This window comes from Geotrypetes seraphini, chromosome 3 (genome assembly GCF_902459505.1).
Source record: "Geotrypetes seraphini chromosome 3, aGeoSer1.1, whole genome shotgun sequence".
NCBI classification, from domain to species: Eukaryota; Metazoa; Chordata; class Amphibia; order Gymnophiona; family Dermophiidae; genus Geotrypetes; species Geotrypetes seraphini.
In genome coordinates, this window is record NC_047086.1 from 242,088,248 (window position 1) to 242,106,120 (window position 17,873).

A 17,873-nucleotide genomic window follows, 5' to 3' on the forward strand; every position below is an offset into this window, starting at 1 on the left:
CCTTCCTTATTAATTTGGATGAAATCTCATTATATTTACCTTTGACTTTTAAAAGATCTTGTTGTGTAGAATATTCCCACTTTTCTATTAACTTCTCTTCCAAAGATTTAACTTCTTTTTCCAAATCAGTAAGTTGTTTTTAAACCTGTTTCTGAAGATAAGCCGAATAGGAAATAATTTGTCCTCTCATGGATGCTTTAAAAGCATCCCATAAGACTTCTATGGAGATTTCATCTGTATCATTAATTTGAAAGTAATCTTTCATTTTTAATAGGAGAATCTCACAAAATTTCGGATCAGCCAGCAATGTATTATTAAATCTCCATATAGGTCTATTATTTTTTTGCTCTACCATTTTAATTTCAATCCACACCCCACCATGATCAGACAAAATAATTGGATCAATGGCAGCCTGTGCGACTTGATTTACTAATTGATTTGAAACAAAAATATAATCTATTCTAGAAAAAGAATTATGAACATGGGAACAAAATGAAAATTCCCGACCATCAAAATGAAGAATACGCCAAATATCTTTCAAGTCACAAGATTGTACAAAATTATCCAAACCTAATGATTTTATAACTCTCCTAGGATTCTTATCCATCAATGGATCCATAACAGCATTAAAGTCCCCAGCTACTACTAAATTTGAAGCAGCCAGTGGAAGAATCAATTGTTGCAGAGTCCTAAAAAATTCATTCTGGTTTGAATTAGGGGCGTATATATTAAAAAGCGTCATGGTAGTATTTCTCATGCTCATTTCCACATACACCCACCTTCCAAGAGGATCCGCTGCCTTAAATCTAAATGAAGCAGAACATTTTTTATTTACTAATATAGCAACACCTGCCGTTTTCCCTACCGCTGAAGAAAAAAAGCAATGTTTGACCCAATCACCTTTCAGTTTTTTAGACTCATTATTTGACAGGTGAGTCTCTTGTATATAGCAAATATCCGCATTCTGTCTTTTCAAGAATAACAATGCTTTTTTCTTTTATCGGATGATTAAGACCATTAACATTCAGGGACATTATCTTAAGATCCATTAGTCATTTTTCATAGCTTGTAATTACAAAAATCCTACCCTGAATATATTGTAAAAAATCCAATTCCCCATAAATAAAATATATCAAAAAGCATCATCCTTTACCCAAATCCTCAAAACCTAACACCCTCCCACTCCCTCCCTCCCCACCCCATACATATACGTAAACTTGGAAACACAAGATAAGATCAGGTATAAATCAACTCCTCACAAGCTTAAAATTCAGTTATATAACAATTACTCCACAATTTTAAACTTATAAGTGAATTCAATATAAGCTCAGTTATCCATATAACCCTCCTTTCTAATTAATAATGAATAAAATACCATTGTATGCAATAACTAAGAAAAATCATAAACAACTCATGTCAAATAGAACAAATTAATTATATATATCTGCGCACTTAGACATATATTACTATTAAAACCAATTTTTATACCCAGTATAAATTATAACAATCTATTACCCAGAATTTGATATAATCAATCAAATCAAATTGATATTAAATGGCTTGAGCTATACTATATAAAGTATATTCCAAAGTAATATTTCATATAACCTATGAACAAATATATCATTTTTCTAAATCAATCAACTACTACATTTGCTATTTCAGCATACACCATTCAACCAATATGTCACATAAACCATTCTCCCATTTAGAGAAGAATTGAACATATACATCTTATTTTCTCCACCTCCTCTCATTCACACTTATCATTCAAACATTTAATATTTCATCCTTAGTTGGAATGGTAACATTAATAAAAGAGAATACTACATACTCAATTTGTATATATTATATAAATTCTAAATAAATGTACATAAATTAAAATCATAACTTATGTAGATCTGCCTCAAATATATCTTACTCCTTTTGCAAGTATCCTTATTTATTCCCGTCACAGTGTCAATTTTATTCTCTCTTCTTTTATTTTCCCCGATGCTATGCAGTCTTGTTCTGCTACTAGGACTTCCTTGAGCTTCATTTGGCTTGCTATCGCTTCATATAATAGATAGTTTAAAGTTATAATTATTTAACTCTCATTAGACTATTACGCATCACTTAATCTTTTAGCGTATACTCTGCTGCTTATATAACTATTCCAGTTGTACTAGTATAAAGGAAATCTCAGCAAAGACAATTTCAATCACGTAGCCATTGACGAGAAGTCTGAAAAGAACTACTGTTGCCTCCGAGTTCCATTCTTCCTTCTATTTCCTGATGAAAAAGTGGATTCGACAACGCTGTAACCACTCGCCTCTGTCTTAGAAGCCCCACCTCCATTTCCTTTGACGTGTCATTGTAGCAACCAATCCTCTTCTCCTTCCTGTAATCCTCATTGGTATAGCAGCAGATATCCTTTTACCACTCCTATATTGACGGTCTCAATTAATAATTAGAAGAATACTTCCTTTACAAGTTCTCAGGATGACTATTCACAGCTAGACACATGCAAACCAATTTGCAATTCAGTTCAGCTGAGAAGAATGCCTGCGTGTGTATGTCATCCATGACATCAGCAAGTATATGCAGTTCCAGTTCTATTCTCGTGGCAGCCTCGCATCATAACTTTTAAAAGTAAGTAAAGATTCCAAGACTCTAAACAGTCATCTTATACTAAAACTCCATTTGTAATTTAAAATATCAATTTTAATGGCTAAAACAAACAAAACTTTAAACCACAACCATCAAAATAAAAATTCCAAGACATATTTAACTTAGGAAATCATTGGTTGCTCACATTGCTCTATAAATTCCTGTAATTTGTTATGGTCAGTAAAATTGTGAGTTTTATTTGCTAGAGTTACTCTCATTACCGTGGGATAAAGAAGCCCATATCTTGCCCCCAGTGCTCTCAGCTGTGGTCTTAAATCTAATAGTTGCTTCCGTTTGAGCGCTGTTTCCCTGGCAAAATCAGGCACAATATGTATCCTTGCGTCCTGACATCTCAGATTTTTATTTTCCTTGGCAAGTTGGCATATTTCCACCACATGCTGGTACCTTAATAATTTGAAAATCAAAGTCCTTGGACCTTTTTGTGAGGGTGTTCTTTGACCAGGTATCTTGTGCGCTCTCTCAATCTCAAGAGGCACTCTAGATTTTAAAGGTAAAACTTTAGGAAGGAATTGCTCCAGAAAAGTTATGAGATCATTTTTTTCAACTCCTTCTGGCATCCCAATAATGCGCAAATTGTTCCTCCTCTCGCGGTTCAAACAATCTTCCAAGTCTCTTTTAACTATTTCCAATTCCTTCCAAGCCTTTTTATTTTGCATTACCTCCGTGTGCACTTCCTCTGATTTTTCCTCTAAATGAGTTATTTTACTATCCACCAAATCTACTCTCTTGGTGAGAATGGCCACATCCTCAATTGCCTTCTTCAATTCCCTCTTTATTTCCAAAACGATATCTTTTATCTGCCTAAGTTCCACCATCACATCCTGATCTCCCTCTGCAGGTAACGGAACTTTTGATGGAGTCCCCGGCTCCGGCTTTGATCTTTTATTACTGCTTGTCCCGGATCCTCCAGCTCCTGAATCGCTTTTATTTTGTTTACCCGATGCCATTGTCTGATGTTCCCTAGTATTTTCACCAATTTAAAAGATATTTGGAGCTGATTTATAGAAATAAGAGCTGGAGATGGAAAAAGGACCCAACGGAGGAAAATCACCAGACGCACAGGAAATGCCAAAAGGAATGCCACCGGGAGGTTAGAAAAGCAAAGGGGGAATACGAAGAGGGGCTGGCCAGAGAGGCGAAAAACTTCAAGGCATTCTTCAGTTACGTTAAGGGAAAGCGACCAGCGAGAGAGGAGGTGGGGCCGTTGGACGATGGGGATAGGAAGGGAGTGATTAAGGAGGATAAAGAGGTAGCTGAGAGGTTGAACACGTTCTTCTCGTCGGTTTTCACGAGTGAAGACACATCTAATATACCGGACTCAGAGGAGCTCATGAGTGGGGAACAGGCTGAAAAATTGGATCACATAGAGGTAAGTAAGGAGGATGTCCTCAAACAGATAGACAGGCTAAAATGCGGCAAATCACCGGGCCCGGACGGGATCCACCCAAGGGTTCTGAAGGAACTAAGACAAGAAATAGCGGGCACAATCCAGCATGTTTGCAACCTATCCTTGAAAACTGGTGAGGTACCAGAGGACTGGAAATTGGCGAATGTCACACCTATCTTCAAGAAGGGATCGAGGGGTGACCCCGGGAACTACAGGCCGGTGAGCCTGACTTCAATTATAGGGAAGATGGTGGAAGCTATGATCAAGGATGGCATTTGCGAGCACATCGAGAAAAATGACCTATTGAGAACAAGCCAGCACGGATTCTGTAAGGGAAGGTCGTGCCTAACGAACCTTCTGTACTTCTTTGAGGGAATAAGCAGTCGGGTGGACAATGGGGAACCCATAGACATCATTTACCTCGATTTTCAAAAGGCTTTCGACAAGGTGCCACATGAAAGGCTGCTTAAGAAGCTGTGGAACCACGGGGTGGGAGGGGATGTGCACAGATGGATCAAGCACTGGTTGTCGGGCAGACTGCAGAGGGTCGGAGTAAAGGGTCAATATTCTGACTGGCGGGGAGTCACGAGTGGTGTACCACAGGGGTCGGTGCTGGGGCCATTACTCTTTAACATATTTATCAATGACCTGGAAAAGGAGGCAAAGTGCGAGGTTATAAAATTTGCAGACGATACCAAACTGTGCGGCAGAGTTAGGACCAGGGAGGAGTGTGAGGACCTACAAAGAGACCTGGACAAGCTAGAAGACTGGGCAAACAAATGGCAAATGCGCTTTAACGTGGACAAATGCAAGGTCATGCATATAGGGAAAAAGAACCCGTTGTTCAACTACAAATTGGGGGGGGTATTGTTGGGAGACAGCAGACTTGAGAGAGACTTGGGTGTGCTGGTGGATGCATCACTGAAGCCATCTGCACAGTGCGCAGCAGCCTCGAAAAAAGCCAACAGGATGCTTGGCATCATAAAGAAGGGCATAACAACCAGAACACGGGAAGTCATCATGCCATTGTATCGAGCGATGGTGCGTCCACATCTGGAATACTGCGTTCAGTATTGGTCGCCGCACCTCAAGAAGGACATGGCGGTACTTGAGAGAGTCCAAAGGAGAGCAACGAAAATGGTAAAAGGGCTGGAACACTGCCCATACGCCGAGAGGTTGGATAGGCTGGGGCTCTTCTCTCTGGAAAAGAGGAGGCTCAGGGGAGATATGATAGAGACCTTCAAGATCATGAGGGGCATAGAGAGGGTGGATAGGGACAGATTCTTCAGACTGAAGGGGACAACAGGTACGAGGGGGCATTCGGAGAAACTGAAGGGAGATAGGTTCAGAACAAACGCAAGGAAGTTTTTTTTCACCCAAAGGGTCGTGGACACTTGGAATGCGCTACCGGAGGAAGTGATCAGGCAGAATACGGTACAGGGATTCAAACAGGGATTGGACGGATTCCTGAAGGATAAAGGGATCGTGGGATACTGTGGGAGGAGCTGGGATGTAACACAAGTATAGAAAGCTAACCAGGTAATGAGTATAGAAACCAAACCAGGTCGTGCATGTGCAAGACCGGAGGGTTAGGACCTCGATAGGAAGACAGGACTTAAATGAGAAACCAAGGTGGCAAGGGAGCCCCTTCTGGTGATACAGACAGGTCGTGACCTGTTTGGGCCGCCGCGGGAGCGGACTGCTGGGCGGGATGGACCTGTGGTCTGACCCGGCAGAGGCACTGCTTATGTTCTTATGTTTAACACGGAGCCAGTCTATCACCCGACCATTTGCCTGCGTGTCCAAGCCACGCCCCAACACGGTGTATATTGTAGGCAGTAAAAGTAGAGCATTGATTGCCACTCCTTTCTACTTCAATAGATTCCACTGTTCTCCCTAGCATGTTTTAGTTGGGCGCTCCATCCGGCTAATTTAGGTGAGCACCCTGCTGTCATCTTGCATCCGCACCACCAACATCGAAGACGCGCGCCAATCCTCTTCCCTGCCCCTACTCCAGGGGTGTCCAACCCACGGACTGCATGCGGCTCAACAAGGAGTTTTGTGTGGCCCAGCTTCTCCCTCCCTCTGGCGGGTATTTTTCTGACCGGCTCCTCGTGCACAATCTGCGGCTGTGTCAGAAGCGTTCCCTCTGACGTCACAACATCAGAGAAGGCTTCTGAATCAGCCGTGAATTGCACGCGAGGAGCAGACGCTGCCCGCAGACAACTGCAGCAGGGAGCCGGTCAGAAAACTACTTTCCGGAGGGCCACACAAAACTCCTTGTTGGGCTGCAGGTTGGACAACCCTGGAGTAGGAGCAGGGAAGAGGATTGGTGCACGGCTTGCAAAAAAAAAAAAAAAAATGTGTTCCAAGAAGCAAAGTGACTGTAGGAGTCCTGAGAATCTGACTGGAGTTTCTGAATTATTAGTTGGTGAAATTGGTGAGTATTTTATGGTATTTCATATATGTGGTCTTGAATAAACTCAGAACTTTGTATAAGGGATTGAAACCTTCATATACAGTACAAAATGGGAACAGACCAAAATAACTTGACCATGTCTTTAAATTTATTTCTAATTTCTGCACTGGCAGCTATGACTGTGTTTGAATGACATTCACTCTATCCAAAAGGAAGAAGACTAAAAATTATTCCCAAAGAATAGTTCCTCATGCAGAGGGATAAAAGTTCACTGCACACAGCTGGTGGAAATGCCCAAAACCAGGTGCTCTAGAAATCCAGATCAATTGTAGATACCTTTGATAACTCTTCAAAAGCATTCTAGAAATGTTAGTCTTCAAGCAGCCAGGAACCTCTATAGCAGGACAAGAAACAAAAGAGAGAGAGGGGGAACAGGGAATTCCCTGCCAAACAATCAATCCTGCTCAAGTTAACATATTCAAAACAGCAACAATGCAAAATGTAAAACAGAGTATGAAACATTAAAACCTGAACTATAAAACAGGGTTATAGGGAGACACAGCCTGTACAGTCAGAAAGGGTGAAAACTAGTGCTGCCCGATTCGCAATTCGAATCGGTTTACTATTAAAGAAAATTGGACTTACCGATTCGTTGGCCCCGTTGCTACTGCTGCTTTTGCCTGGCCAGGGAGGAGAAGAGAGAGCCTTGCTGCCCCAATCTGCACCAGAGACTCGTTCGGGCTTCCCCTCTGCCACCGGAGTCCTTGCTTCTGATGATCTCCCCCCAAGTCCATCTCCCCCCTCCACCAAGTTCATTTCTCCCATCTATCTTCTCCCCATCTACCGCCTAGAACTGAAAGTTATTGGTGGGATAGAAGACACTAATGTAATGTAATAATGATCTTCAGGTTGCCAGTCAGACCCTATGTCTGACTGCAGCTCCACCCCTGCGGACCGATGGACATGCACCAGGACAGGTGAAGGTGAGAAGACACAGCTGGCTCCCTGCAAGACACCACCAAGCCTCCTAAGGGTGCCTAACAGCCTGCGCGCAACCCCTGCTTAAAAGTAAGTGAGACAACTTCAGAGACGGCCCTGAGCTCCAAAGAAATCTAAGCAGGCTGGCTAACAGGTACCCACTAGGATTGGCTTGTCAGCTACAGACTGAAGTCTGTGTGTTCTCAATGTAGGCAAAAGCTGACGAAATGCTCCGGGCACAAGAATTCCGAGAAAAAAATGGACTAAAAACACAAAATAAAATAATAAAGATGAGAGAGCAGAATAAACACACTCCTGCTGGCACATGCGCAGAAGGAAAAAACTATAGGTGGAGCTAAGGAGCTTAGTGAACTACAGAAGAGACACAGAGAAAAATCCGAAATAGATTTCTTCTGCCATGGCCATGGGGACTCAAACCAATTGTCTAGAATGTCTACCTAGTGCACTGGAAATATATATTTTATAAATTTCTTAAAGAACTCTTTAACATATGAAGATTCGAGGTAACCCCCCTTTGAATAAGATATATTATATTCCTGTTAAAAAAAAAGTGTTGTAGTTCATCAGTTAGAATTGATCAAGCTGATTTATCTACTGCGAGTGTAAACCTAACTGGATTATTGGAGACTTCTACAGAAGATATAACTATTTGGTCCACTTTATTTTTATTTTTTGTATTTCTTCAGGACAAAAATGCTTTATTGCATTTATTCTTCAAGAAAGTGGACTGTAATTTTTTGCAGGGATAAGATTTTGATCTTCCCTGATGTATCTAAATAGACACAGAATAGAAGAAAGTTTTTTCTTGTTTTACGTCATCAAGGGCTCCTTTTACGAAGGTGTGCTAGGGTTTTTAGTGCACTCTACCGCCTCCTAAAAAGGAGGCGGTAGTGGCTAGCGCGCTTGAGAATTTAATGCGTGCTATTGCGCACGTTAAGGCCCTAGCACGCCTTTGTAAAAGGTGCCCCAAGTTCTGGCTCTAGGCTCATCAACATTTCAGTTGTGCTATCCTTGTAAATGTTATGTTACAGGAAGTTAGATATATATTTTTGAGCCATTTCAGTTGCAATTTTTCCAGTGAATTTTCAATGTCATTGTATTTAAGGCCTTAGATATCAAGGGTAGCTTCCCGTGCTTTTCTTCATTATAATTGATTTTTCTTTTCTAGCTCCTTCTAGATTTTCTTATTTTTGGGCTCCCAATTGTGGACTAATCTAAGTGCAACTAAGGAAAATCTTTGGAATATTTTTCTTTATTCTTTTTATTCTCTTATGTGAAATGTTGCACTTTTCATATGGAAGATTTATATCTTTTGTAAATTATTTAATTTTAAAAAGCAATAAAACAAAATAGGATTCCTCAGGGGGCATTTTTCACCTTTCAAGTAGACGGGGAGGGGTTTGAGGGGAAACCAATGAGAGGAGCTTCAATGTCTCTTCTGTCACCCAGGATCAGTCCAAATCAGGCTCATAAATGTACTCACCTAGAGATATCAGATTCCGCCTGCCTTGTATAAATGACACCATGGTTGGGCCTGGGAAAGGGGTGTTGTGGTTCCATGGACCCCCCAGAGATCAACACCGGTTGGGTGCATGTTTGTTCCAACGCCTCTTGACACCTCAGTGTCAATGTGCTCCTCACAGGCAGCACAAGGGCTTCCACAATGTCCTTAATGTCATAGCTTTTCTGCTGAGCCCCTCCTCAAGGGCTGCCATCAAAGAAGACTGGGGCTTAGCTGAGTTAGTCATGTCATTGGGGTAGCATGAGTGGCCTGGTCTCAGATCAACTGAAGATGGTATGCCCTGTTCAGTTCCTGGGAAGTTGAGATGCCCTTAAGTTGGGAGTGCTTTGAGGGCACTGGTGACTTCAATACATTGCTGTTCTTGACATCATGCCATGAAGGGAGCTGATGCCAATGCTTCTTAGTCTCTGCCCAAACACATGGCAATACAGTCCTTTGGTATTTAGAGGATGATGACAAATTCTTCCTTTCCTCATGAGGGGATCAGAGGATGCCCGATATCAAGGAAGGTGGAAGCCCTCTTGATGGTGATGCATCTCCAACATCCAATGCAGTTCTCGAAGCCATAAAGACTGATGCTGAAGTTGAAGGACCAGACTTCTCAGAACCAAAATTCCATTCACACTGCTTCTCTTAACCCTTAATACCTCTCCTTGATATTTGTGAACAGAGTTTACAAGAAGAGAGATTATGATTAGGCTTCAGACACAGCTGAACCCAGTTATGAGTGTCTCTGAGGAACATGATCCCATCATACCTGAGGCACTTTTAAAACTACCCTATTTCCCTGAAAATAAGACCTACCCTGAAAATAAGCCCCACCCTCCCATCTCTCCCTCCCATCTGATCCGCGAGACAGAAATAAATACCTTATAACATATTGGCAGCAATCTAGGCAGGCTGCTTCGTGGCCTTCTATTGCCCGGGGTTCCTCTGCCGCAATGCTGATTATGTCATCAGAAACGCAGCAGAGGAACCCCGGGTGATAGAAGGCCGCGAAGTAGCCTGTCTAGATTGCTGCTGACACTGCCGGTTTGTTATAAGGTATTTCAGTCTCGTGGGTTCGGATGGGAGGAAGAGATGGGTAGGTTGGGGGGATGGGAGGGATAGAAGCTGCAAGGGTTCTGCTGCACAAGGGATGGGAGGGAGGGATAGAAAGATACTGCACAAGAGGATGGGTGAGAGGGGAGGAAAGATGCACATGTGGGGGAGAGAAAGGAAATAGGAAGATTTGGGATGGAGGAGAGGAAGGGAGAGATGATCATTGTACATGAAAAAAATAAGGCATCCCTGAAAATAAGACCTAGTGCCTTTTTGGGGCCCAAAATTAATATGACAGTGTCTTATTTTCGGGGAAACACGGTATTGGGAGTAAGTAAACTCTCTCACCTTCAGTACACTGACAAGCTTCCTAATGATCAGCAGGAAAAATCACCAGAAATTCATTTTTAGGCAGCACTTGTCATGATCTTAAGGTTCATTAATTTGTATCACTTTGTTCGCATTTGCATGCGTGTGTTTTCTAAGGCAACTGAAGGTATGAGGTACCCCGCCACAGATACTCACATATTACAGTAGGACACATGACTCGTGTAACACCATTCTTCACAGGGAAATCATTGACAAGGACCTGTCCATTGAAAAATGAAATGTTGAAGATCACCTGCAAGAACAAAATGTAGGTATGAGATTAGTTGGATGCTTTTATAGATAAACTATAAGCAAGTAGGGAAAGCATGCAAAGCATGACTCATGGATTTTTTTTAACCTATTTGCAAGGGTTTATGCATGCATGTGTGTGCACTCAATTTGCGTTTGTATCTCTAAGAAGTGCTCACAGGATAATGTAATGGAAAAAATTTTTGATCACATTATCTCAGTCCTTCATGTGAACACTGGCTAATATCTGCCTTACTAGTGTGTTAACTCCTTATTTGTTTATACCATAAAAAGGGCTAAACCAGTAAAGCAGGTTCCGAGATGAAGATCTTATACAGACACTTAAGTAGACCACAAGAATATAAAAAGTAGGCCTAGATGTCAAAACAGTTTAATCTGGATTTTAAAAATTAAAGTTATTTGTGATGGGTCTCAGTTCAAAAGCAGGCTTGTGGATGCAGACTTTTGGTAAGTATTACAATAAATAAAGCATATTTTAAAGTGAAAATGTAAAAATGTCAGCAGTGGATGTTTAAAGGAAACCATATATAGAAATGAAAAAGCATGGTTGCTGACAGTGTGCAAAAACTGTACCTGTTCATGTATGTCCTCAATTGATTTCAGATTTGTAACATTAATTCTGATGCTCTCCTAGAAAAAATATACATGTATATTGAAGAATGTTTGTTTACACTCCTAAAACAAAGATGTGCCACTGGAAGCAAAGAAAGATTAGGCTCTTACCTCGATAATCTAGGTTCTGTTAAGATACAAATGAGTCCATACTTTAGCTGTTGATTCCCAATTCCCCAAAAATTTCAGAAGGGTATCACTTTAAGATCTTGAACTCCTCCCCTTGGAAAACAGCTCCCTCTTCAGTTGGTACCAAAGCAATCAAACTCCACTGAAACAAAAGAAAAGAGAAGGAGGGGCATGGGAAATGTCCTCGGCAACAAACATGTTTTGCTCTGTTTTGAAACTTAGGAAACAGAACACTGATCAATAAATCTTTAAGAAGCAAACAGTGAATGATAAATCATGTACGAGTGAGCCAACCTGCTAAGTGCTAAGGAACATATGTTGAACAATGGTCCGAGTTCCAGGCCATTACTGAAAATTAGTTGGTGAACGTTATTCAATGTTTAAACAGGACTACATGTTCTTTAGATCCCTGTTGGAGTGTTTGCTATATTCAGGGAAGCGATAGCTCCATCTATCATGAGTCTAGTGACATGATCGCTTCAGGAAGGCATTGTTCCATTGTTACTAAAGAAGGCGGTTGTCACTCAGCTGCCTGCTGTTCCAGGATAACACCTATTATGGTAAGTAACTGTGCTTTATCCTTAGACAAGCAGGCAGCATATTCTCACAAATGGGACTCCTTAACTCGAATAAAAGGGATGGAGGGAGATTTGGGTTCCAAGAACTTAGAAAAACTCAAGTTGCCCCGCAAACTTAGACCTAATGTCTGATGCGCGATTGCAGAGGCAAGGGAAGGAACCTAATGGACAAAATAAAGAATGGATTCCTATGTTCCACTAGAGGTAAATGGAAAAATCTGATAAAACCTATGTGCATGGAGGTTGAAAGATAATAAACAACCTCCTAGAGTCAGCTGAATCTAAATATATGTTTATCTTCTGGCAATTTATAGCCCTGGAGTCAGATACAGTCAAAGAGGACGGGCCAGGGTAAAGTAGAAACAAGGCCGAGAATCCATTGATTATCATCACAGGAAGTAAGGATGGGATTGTGAAGGCCATTTAATTTTGAACTAAGTTTGAAAAAAATACAAGAGGTCTTCTTCACTCCATGGAAAACTGACGACCTCATGAGCTAGCATTGGGCTGGAAGGCACTCGCACATGCACGGTGCAGGCAGTCTAAAAAGCTTGCTAAGGCTTAAAGTGATACTACACTTTTCACCCCCCATACTGGAGCTCCGTAGATGACGTCACCCATTTGTGAGCATATGCTGTCTGCTTGTCTAAGGGTAATAGCAATTTTAGGGTTTTGGAGGAGGAGGAACCAAATTCTAACCCCAGAAACCTCTAAGAATGAAATTTACAGACCCCCCCACCGATTTTCCCCTTACTCACTATGACTTCTGGTGCCTGTTTGTTTGAATCAGCCTGTCTGTAGGGAAAGGATTTCTGCCTCAGAAATCATCAGACTTTGACTGTTGAAGGAATTCTTCTGGCAATCAGTTGGACAGATCACGACCATGAACTCCCACCTCCGAGATTCCTCGCACAGTGATGGGGGGGGGAGAAACTACGCAGTTGGCTCCTTAATACCCAGAGGGCAGTTACACAGGGGCTCCACAGCCTGCGCTCATACCTCTGATGAAATCAGCAGGCAAGCTGCTCCCAGGTGGACGGACTCTGAGCTCCTGAAGGGACACAAAGCAGCCTGGCTCCTTAAGTACTCAGTGAGATTGGCCTGGGAGCAGCAGTCCACTCACGCAGGACTGAGCCCCTTCCATGACGGAATAAGCCCAAGAGGACCTCCGAGCACCGAAGCCACAAAGAAATTAAAAAATCCGATGGAAATATACCTGAAAATAACAAAAATCAGCAGAGCAGATCAGAACAAACCTTCTGAGTTTGCTTGCAGAATGAAAAACTGAAGAGTGTTCTCCACTGCAGAAGGGGAGACATTCAAGATCTTAAAGTGATACCCTTATGCAGTTTCACAGGAAGTGGGAATCAACAGCTAAAGTACGAACTCCTGTGTATATTTAACAGAATAAGAGAATCTTGGAAGCAGCTTATCAAAAAGTATTTCTGCAGAAATAATCTAACCCAGGGTTTCAATCTACATTATTCTGCTACTATAACAGAAATGATTGAAACAACATGATGTCCCATCCAGAGCTATTTTTTTTTTTAAATTCTTTATTCGTTTTCAAATTAAACAACAAGTGCACAAAATAATATATTACAACAAATTATTCCAGAATAGCACTTTGATATCTGCCATATAAACATCTAGTAAAATCAATAACCCCCCTACCACCCCCCTCATCATATTTTCAATAAAAATATACACATATTATATATCATAGTATAACATAATATGTAACATTATTTCTAACTCCCTCCCCCCTTTAGTGTGCTAAAAAAAGAAAACGAAAAGGAGAAGAGAAGAAGTGATGACTATTCACTACAATATTTTGCCAATGGCCCCCATATTTTTATAAATTTAATATATGTCCCTCTTTGTACTGCTATTACACGTTCCATTTTAAATATATGGCATAATGTATTCCACCAAAATGTATAACTAAGGTTTCTGTAATTTTTCCAATTGTTGGTTATGTGTTGGATGGCAACCCCTGTCATAACTAATAAAAGCTTGTTGTTCTCTGATGATATCTGATTCTTTTTCCTCATCATCATGCCAGAGGGATCTGAACCAGCTGGAGAAGTGGGCAAAAAAATGGCAGATGAACTTTAACATAGACAAATGCAAGGTGATGCATCTGTGTAAGAAAAACAAGGAACATGAATATAGGATATTGGGTGTGACATTAGGAAAATGCGAACAAGAAAGGGACTTGGGGGTACTGATAGACAGGACCCTAAAGCCATCGGCTCAATGCGCGGCGGCGGCTAAGAAAGCAAACAGGATGTTGAGCATGATTAAGAAGGGGATCATGAGTAGATCGGAGGACGTCATAATGCCACTTTACAAAACAATGGTCAGACCACACCTAGAATACTGTGTCCAACACTGGTCTCCATACCTCAAGAAGGATATAACTCTGCTGGAGATGGTGCAGAGGCGAGCCACGAAACTAGTCAAAGGTATGGAGAATTTGAGCTACAAAGAACGCCTCGGAAAACTGGGACTGTTCACTCTCGAAAAGAGAAGACTGCGAGGGGATATGATTGAAACTTTTAAAATATTAAAAGGATTTGACAAAATAGGCCAGGAAGCAGAACTACTTTTTCAGATGTGACACAGACAAGAGGTCATAGCCTGAAACTGAGTGGCAGCAGGTTCAGGACAAATATCAGGAAGTTCTGTTTCGTACAGAGAGTGGTGGACGCTTGGAATGCTCTTCCAGAGGAAGTTGTGACAGAGACTACTGTTTTGGGTTTTAAGCGCAAGTTGGATGCACACCTCCTTGCAAATCATATCGAGGGATACGGGAAATCCGAGTCTCCAACAGGGAGCACCTAACTGGGCCTCCGCGTGTGCGGGTCGCCGGACTAGATGGACCAAAGTCTGATCCGGTGAAGGCGTTTCTTACGTTCTTATGTAAATAGCACTGTGTCATAAGAGATTCCGGTTGGCCCAGGCATCTCAGGCCCCACCTGTGGGTGGGATTTGAGTCGCCTGGGCCATTCAGGTCCTAAGGCCAGCCATTCAATGGATGGCACCCGTCCGTCCAACCAACTTTATTGAAGGTACGGGGGTGGGAGTGGTCAGTGGGGGGGGGCAATCAGGGTTCAGGGGGGGCCCTTGTGTCGAGGGCAGGAGGGCTTGGGCTCCCTCCTGCCCCAATCCTGTCAGAGAGTTTGGGGTTGGCTGGGGCAGGAGGGCTTGGGCTTCCTCCTGCCCCTATCTTCATCGGGGGTTTGAGAATGCCGCGGGTCAGGAGGGATTGGCTTCCCTCCTGCCCTGATCGTTGTCGGGGAGGGGGGGGGGAGAGGGAAGGGTGGATCACGGCAGAGGAGATGAGCCATCTCTCCTGCCGCGATCATTGCTATAGGGAGTAGGCAGGTTGTTGGGGCCGCTGAGCTGATCGCAGCAGCCATGATCAGCTCAGCAGCCCCTTTTCGGCACTTATACCTGTTTTGACTTGGTCTAAGTCAAAATGTATAAGTGCCGACTAGGCAACCTGCCTAAAGTTTTGGTTATACCTGCTGCACGCCTAGGTCTCCCGCCCTTTCCCCTCCTCTAAAAACGTCTCTTTTCTCTCTGTGCGTTTAGAGGCAGGGGAAAGGCCTAAGCTGGTTTTAGATACATCTAAATCCAGCTTTGATTATGGGTACTTGGACCATCATGCTTTTTGATTTTCCAAGTACCCATTTAGGCCACTTTTTAGACGTTTTTTTTAAAATTATGAGCCCTGTAGTGTTCATGTTTGAATGATTTTTTTTATAGTGATCGTACCGGTCAAAAGCTAAGGATATTACATTACATTAGTGACTTTTATTCCGCCATTACCTTGCGGTTCAAGGCAGATTACATAAGAGATTATCTGGACAATTCCAGAAGAGTTACATAGTAGAGCGGGTTACTTTGGGAGAATGAAATTATATAGAACAGTGGTCTCAAACTCAAACCCTTTGCAGGGCCACATTTTGGATTTGTAGGTACTTGGAGGGCCACAGAAAAAATAGTTAATGTCTTATTAAAGAAATGACAATTTTGCATGAGGTAAAACTCTTCATAGTTTATAAATCTTTCCTTTTGACCAAGTCTTAATAATAATATTGTCATTTATAGCTAAAGAGACATATGATCAAGAAACTGTTTTATTTTACTTTTGTGATTATGATAAACATACCGAGGGCCTCAAAATAGTACCTGGCGGGCCGCGAGTTTGAGACCACTGATATAGAAGGATTATTTGAGGAGAAGACATAATTAAAATGCCTGAAACAGTATAAAAATTATGTCAAGTGTGAAGAGGAGCTATTGTGCCCCTCTATCCTAAAGAATGTTCAGTCAGATCTATGGAAAAGCTGGCACCCTCTCCTGAATGAGTTACAATTATTTGACTCGCATGGGTAAAAGCTGATCATCTTTTTAGAAAAAGAGCTCCCGAGCAAAATGTTTGCTTAACCCGCCGATCTCCAGTGCCCCCATCTTCCTCTCTCCCATCAGCGCTCACTCCAGCTTTTCCGTACTCTCGGTCTATCCGCCCGCGCCATCAACAGACGAGGAAAATATCCCAGGAACAAACCGGTTGAAAAGAGAGCAGAAGCCTCTAGTGACGGCGCCCAAAACAACACAACAACCCCCCACACGTACAGACACATGCAGTCAAGCAGCCCGTCCCACGATACCTGGGGGTGCAGAGCAGCGTCAGCCAGTGAAGGGCCAGAGAGCAGGAGCCTAGGAAGCAGCCACAGACAGAACCAGGACCAAGGAGGCCAAAGCACAGTTTCCATCTTCCCCGGGAGTCCCAACGGGAAGAGGGGGCACGAGCTCCACTACCACAACATCCGGGGACACTGATAGGGTATGTGCACGCGTAAGCGCGCGGCCCGTTTCTCACTGAAGCGCACCCTCCCTACCTGTCTCACGCCAAGCCTACAAGAGATGCTGATTGGCTACCAGGCACGCGCGCGCTTTCTCACGTACAGTGGCCGCAGTAGCGGCCATTTTTGACTGGGGCAGGGAGCTCTGCCCAGCAAGTTGGTAGTTATTCGTTGGCCTCGACACTAAGGGCTAAGGGGAAAACGGAAGTTTGGTTGGATTGTTAGGTCCCGGAAGAACAGTGGTTGTTCTAGCTTGTTTCGTCTTTTTTATTTTTTTATTTTTTGCAAGAACCAGTTGGTAGTTGCCATATTTATCCTGCTTACTTAGAGTTTATTTGCCCGCCTGAGAAGAACGAAAACTGGTTGTTTTGACGAAACACAAGCGCTCCGTCCGTTCTGTGGCGCGTGCTTGTACAGGATTGGGAGGACCTAAGTGACGTCCGTGGTAAGGCTTTTGCTGCTGCCATGGCTGTGTTGCTGGAGACCACGCTGGGAGACCTTGTCATCGATTTATACACAGAGGAGAGACCGAGAGGTAACTTGGTGCATTGGCACCCGTAGAATTATTAGCTTGTTGAGCTTCTTGGACTTGTTAACCGGTGAAAAGGAGGGTTGGCCCCTCTGATAAGCAACGTAATTTTTGTCAACCGAGATTTCTGATCTTTATAGCTGAAATTGTGATCTTTCTTAAGCCAGTCAGTAAAGGAGGAGGCGTAAGATACTATGCACTAGTAAGAAAGGGTAGATGTTAAGGGGCAGCATCTTAGCCATAGAAACCAGCCCTGTGGGTGCAACAGCGAGTGCTGAGCAACCCAGTACAAAGTAAGATAAGACTAGCCATATTGGGTCTGACCAATGGGTCTATCTAGCCCAGTATCCTATTTCCAACAAACAATGGCCAGTCCAGGCACCTTCACTGTGCCCAGGAGGGTAATTTTTTGTTGCATTTAGTTCTTGTAATCGTTTTGAAAAGTTGTCTCCTATGACTTTGGCAGCTTGT

At 42.6% G+C, this 17,873-nt stretch overlaps 2 protein-coding genes across 3 annotated transcripts in view; one reads left to right on the forward strand and one right to left on the reverse strand.

The window, feature by feature from the left end:
* Positions 1–16,930, reverse strand: part of GINM1 (glycoprotein integral membrane 1) — a 103,473-nt gene extending 86,543 nt beyond the window's left edge. Inside the window, exons 1-3 of one of the 2 annotated variants that reach the window (XM_033937798.1) lie at positions 16,679–16,920; positions 11,251–11,307; positions 10,564–10,660 (exon numbers count right to left, since the gene is read on the reverse strand). In XM_033937798.1, coding sequence (XP_033793689.1) covers positions 10,564–10,660; positions 11,251–11,307; positions 16,679–16,783 — 259 coding nt within the window. In that variant the 5' untranslated portion in view covers positions 16,784–16,920. Of the gene's footprint in view, positions 1–10,563; positions 10,661–11,250; positions 11,308–16,678 lie in introns of both variants that reach the window. The other variant, XM_033937799.1, reaches the window with a different exon arrangement.
* Positions 16,931–16,958: 28 nt separating this feature from the next.
* Positions 16,959–17,873, forward strand: part of PPIL4 (peptidylprolyl isomerase like 4) — a 140,580-nt gene continuing 139,665 nt past the window's right edge. The window contains exon 1 of the mRNA XM_033937797.1: positions 16,959–17,408. Coding sequence (XP_033793688.1) covers positions 17,339–17,408 — 70 coding nt within the window. The 5' untranslated portion in view covers positions 16,959–17,338. The remainder of the gene's footprint in view (positions 17,409–17,873) is intronic.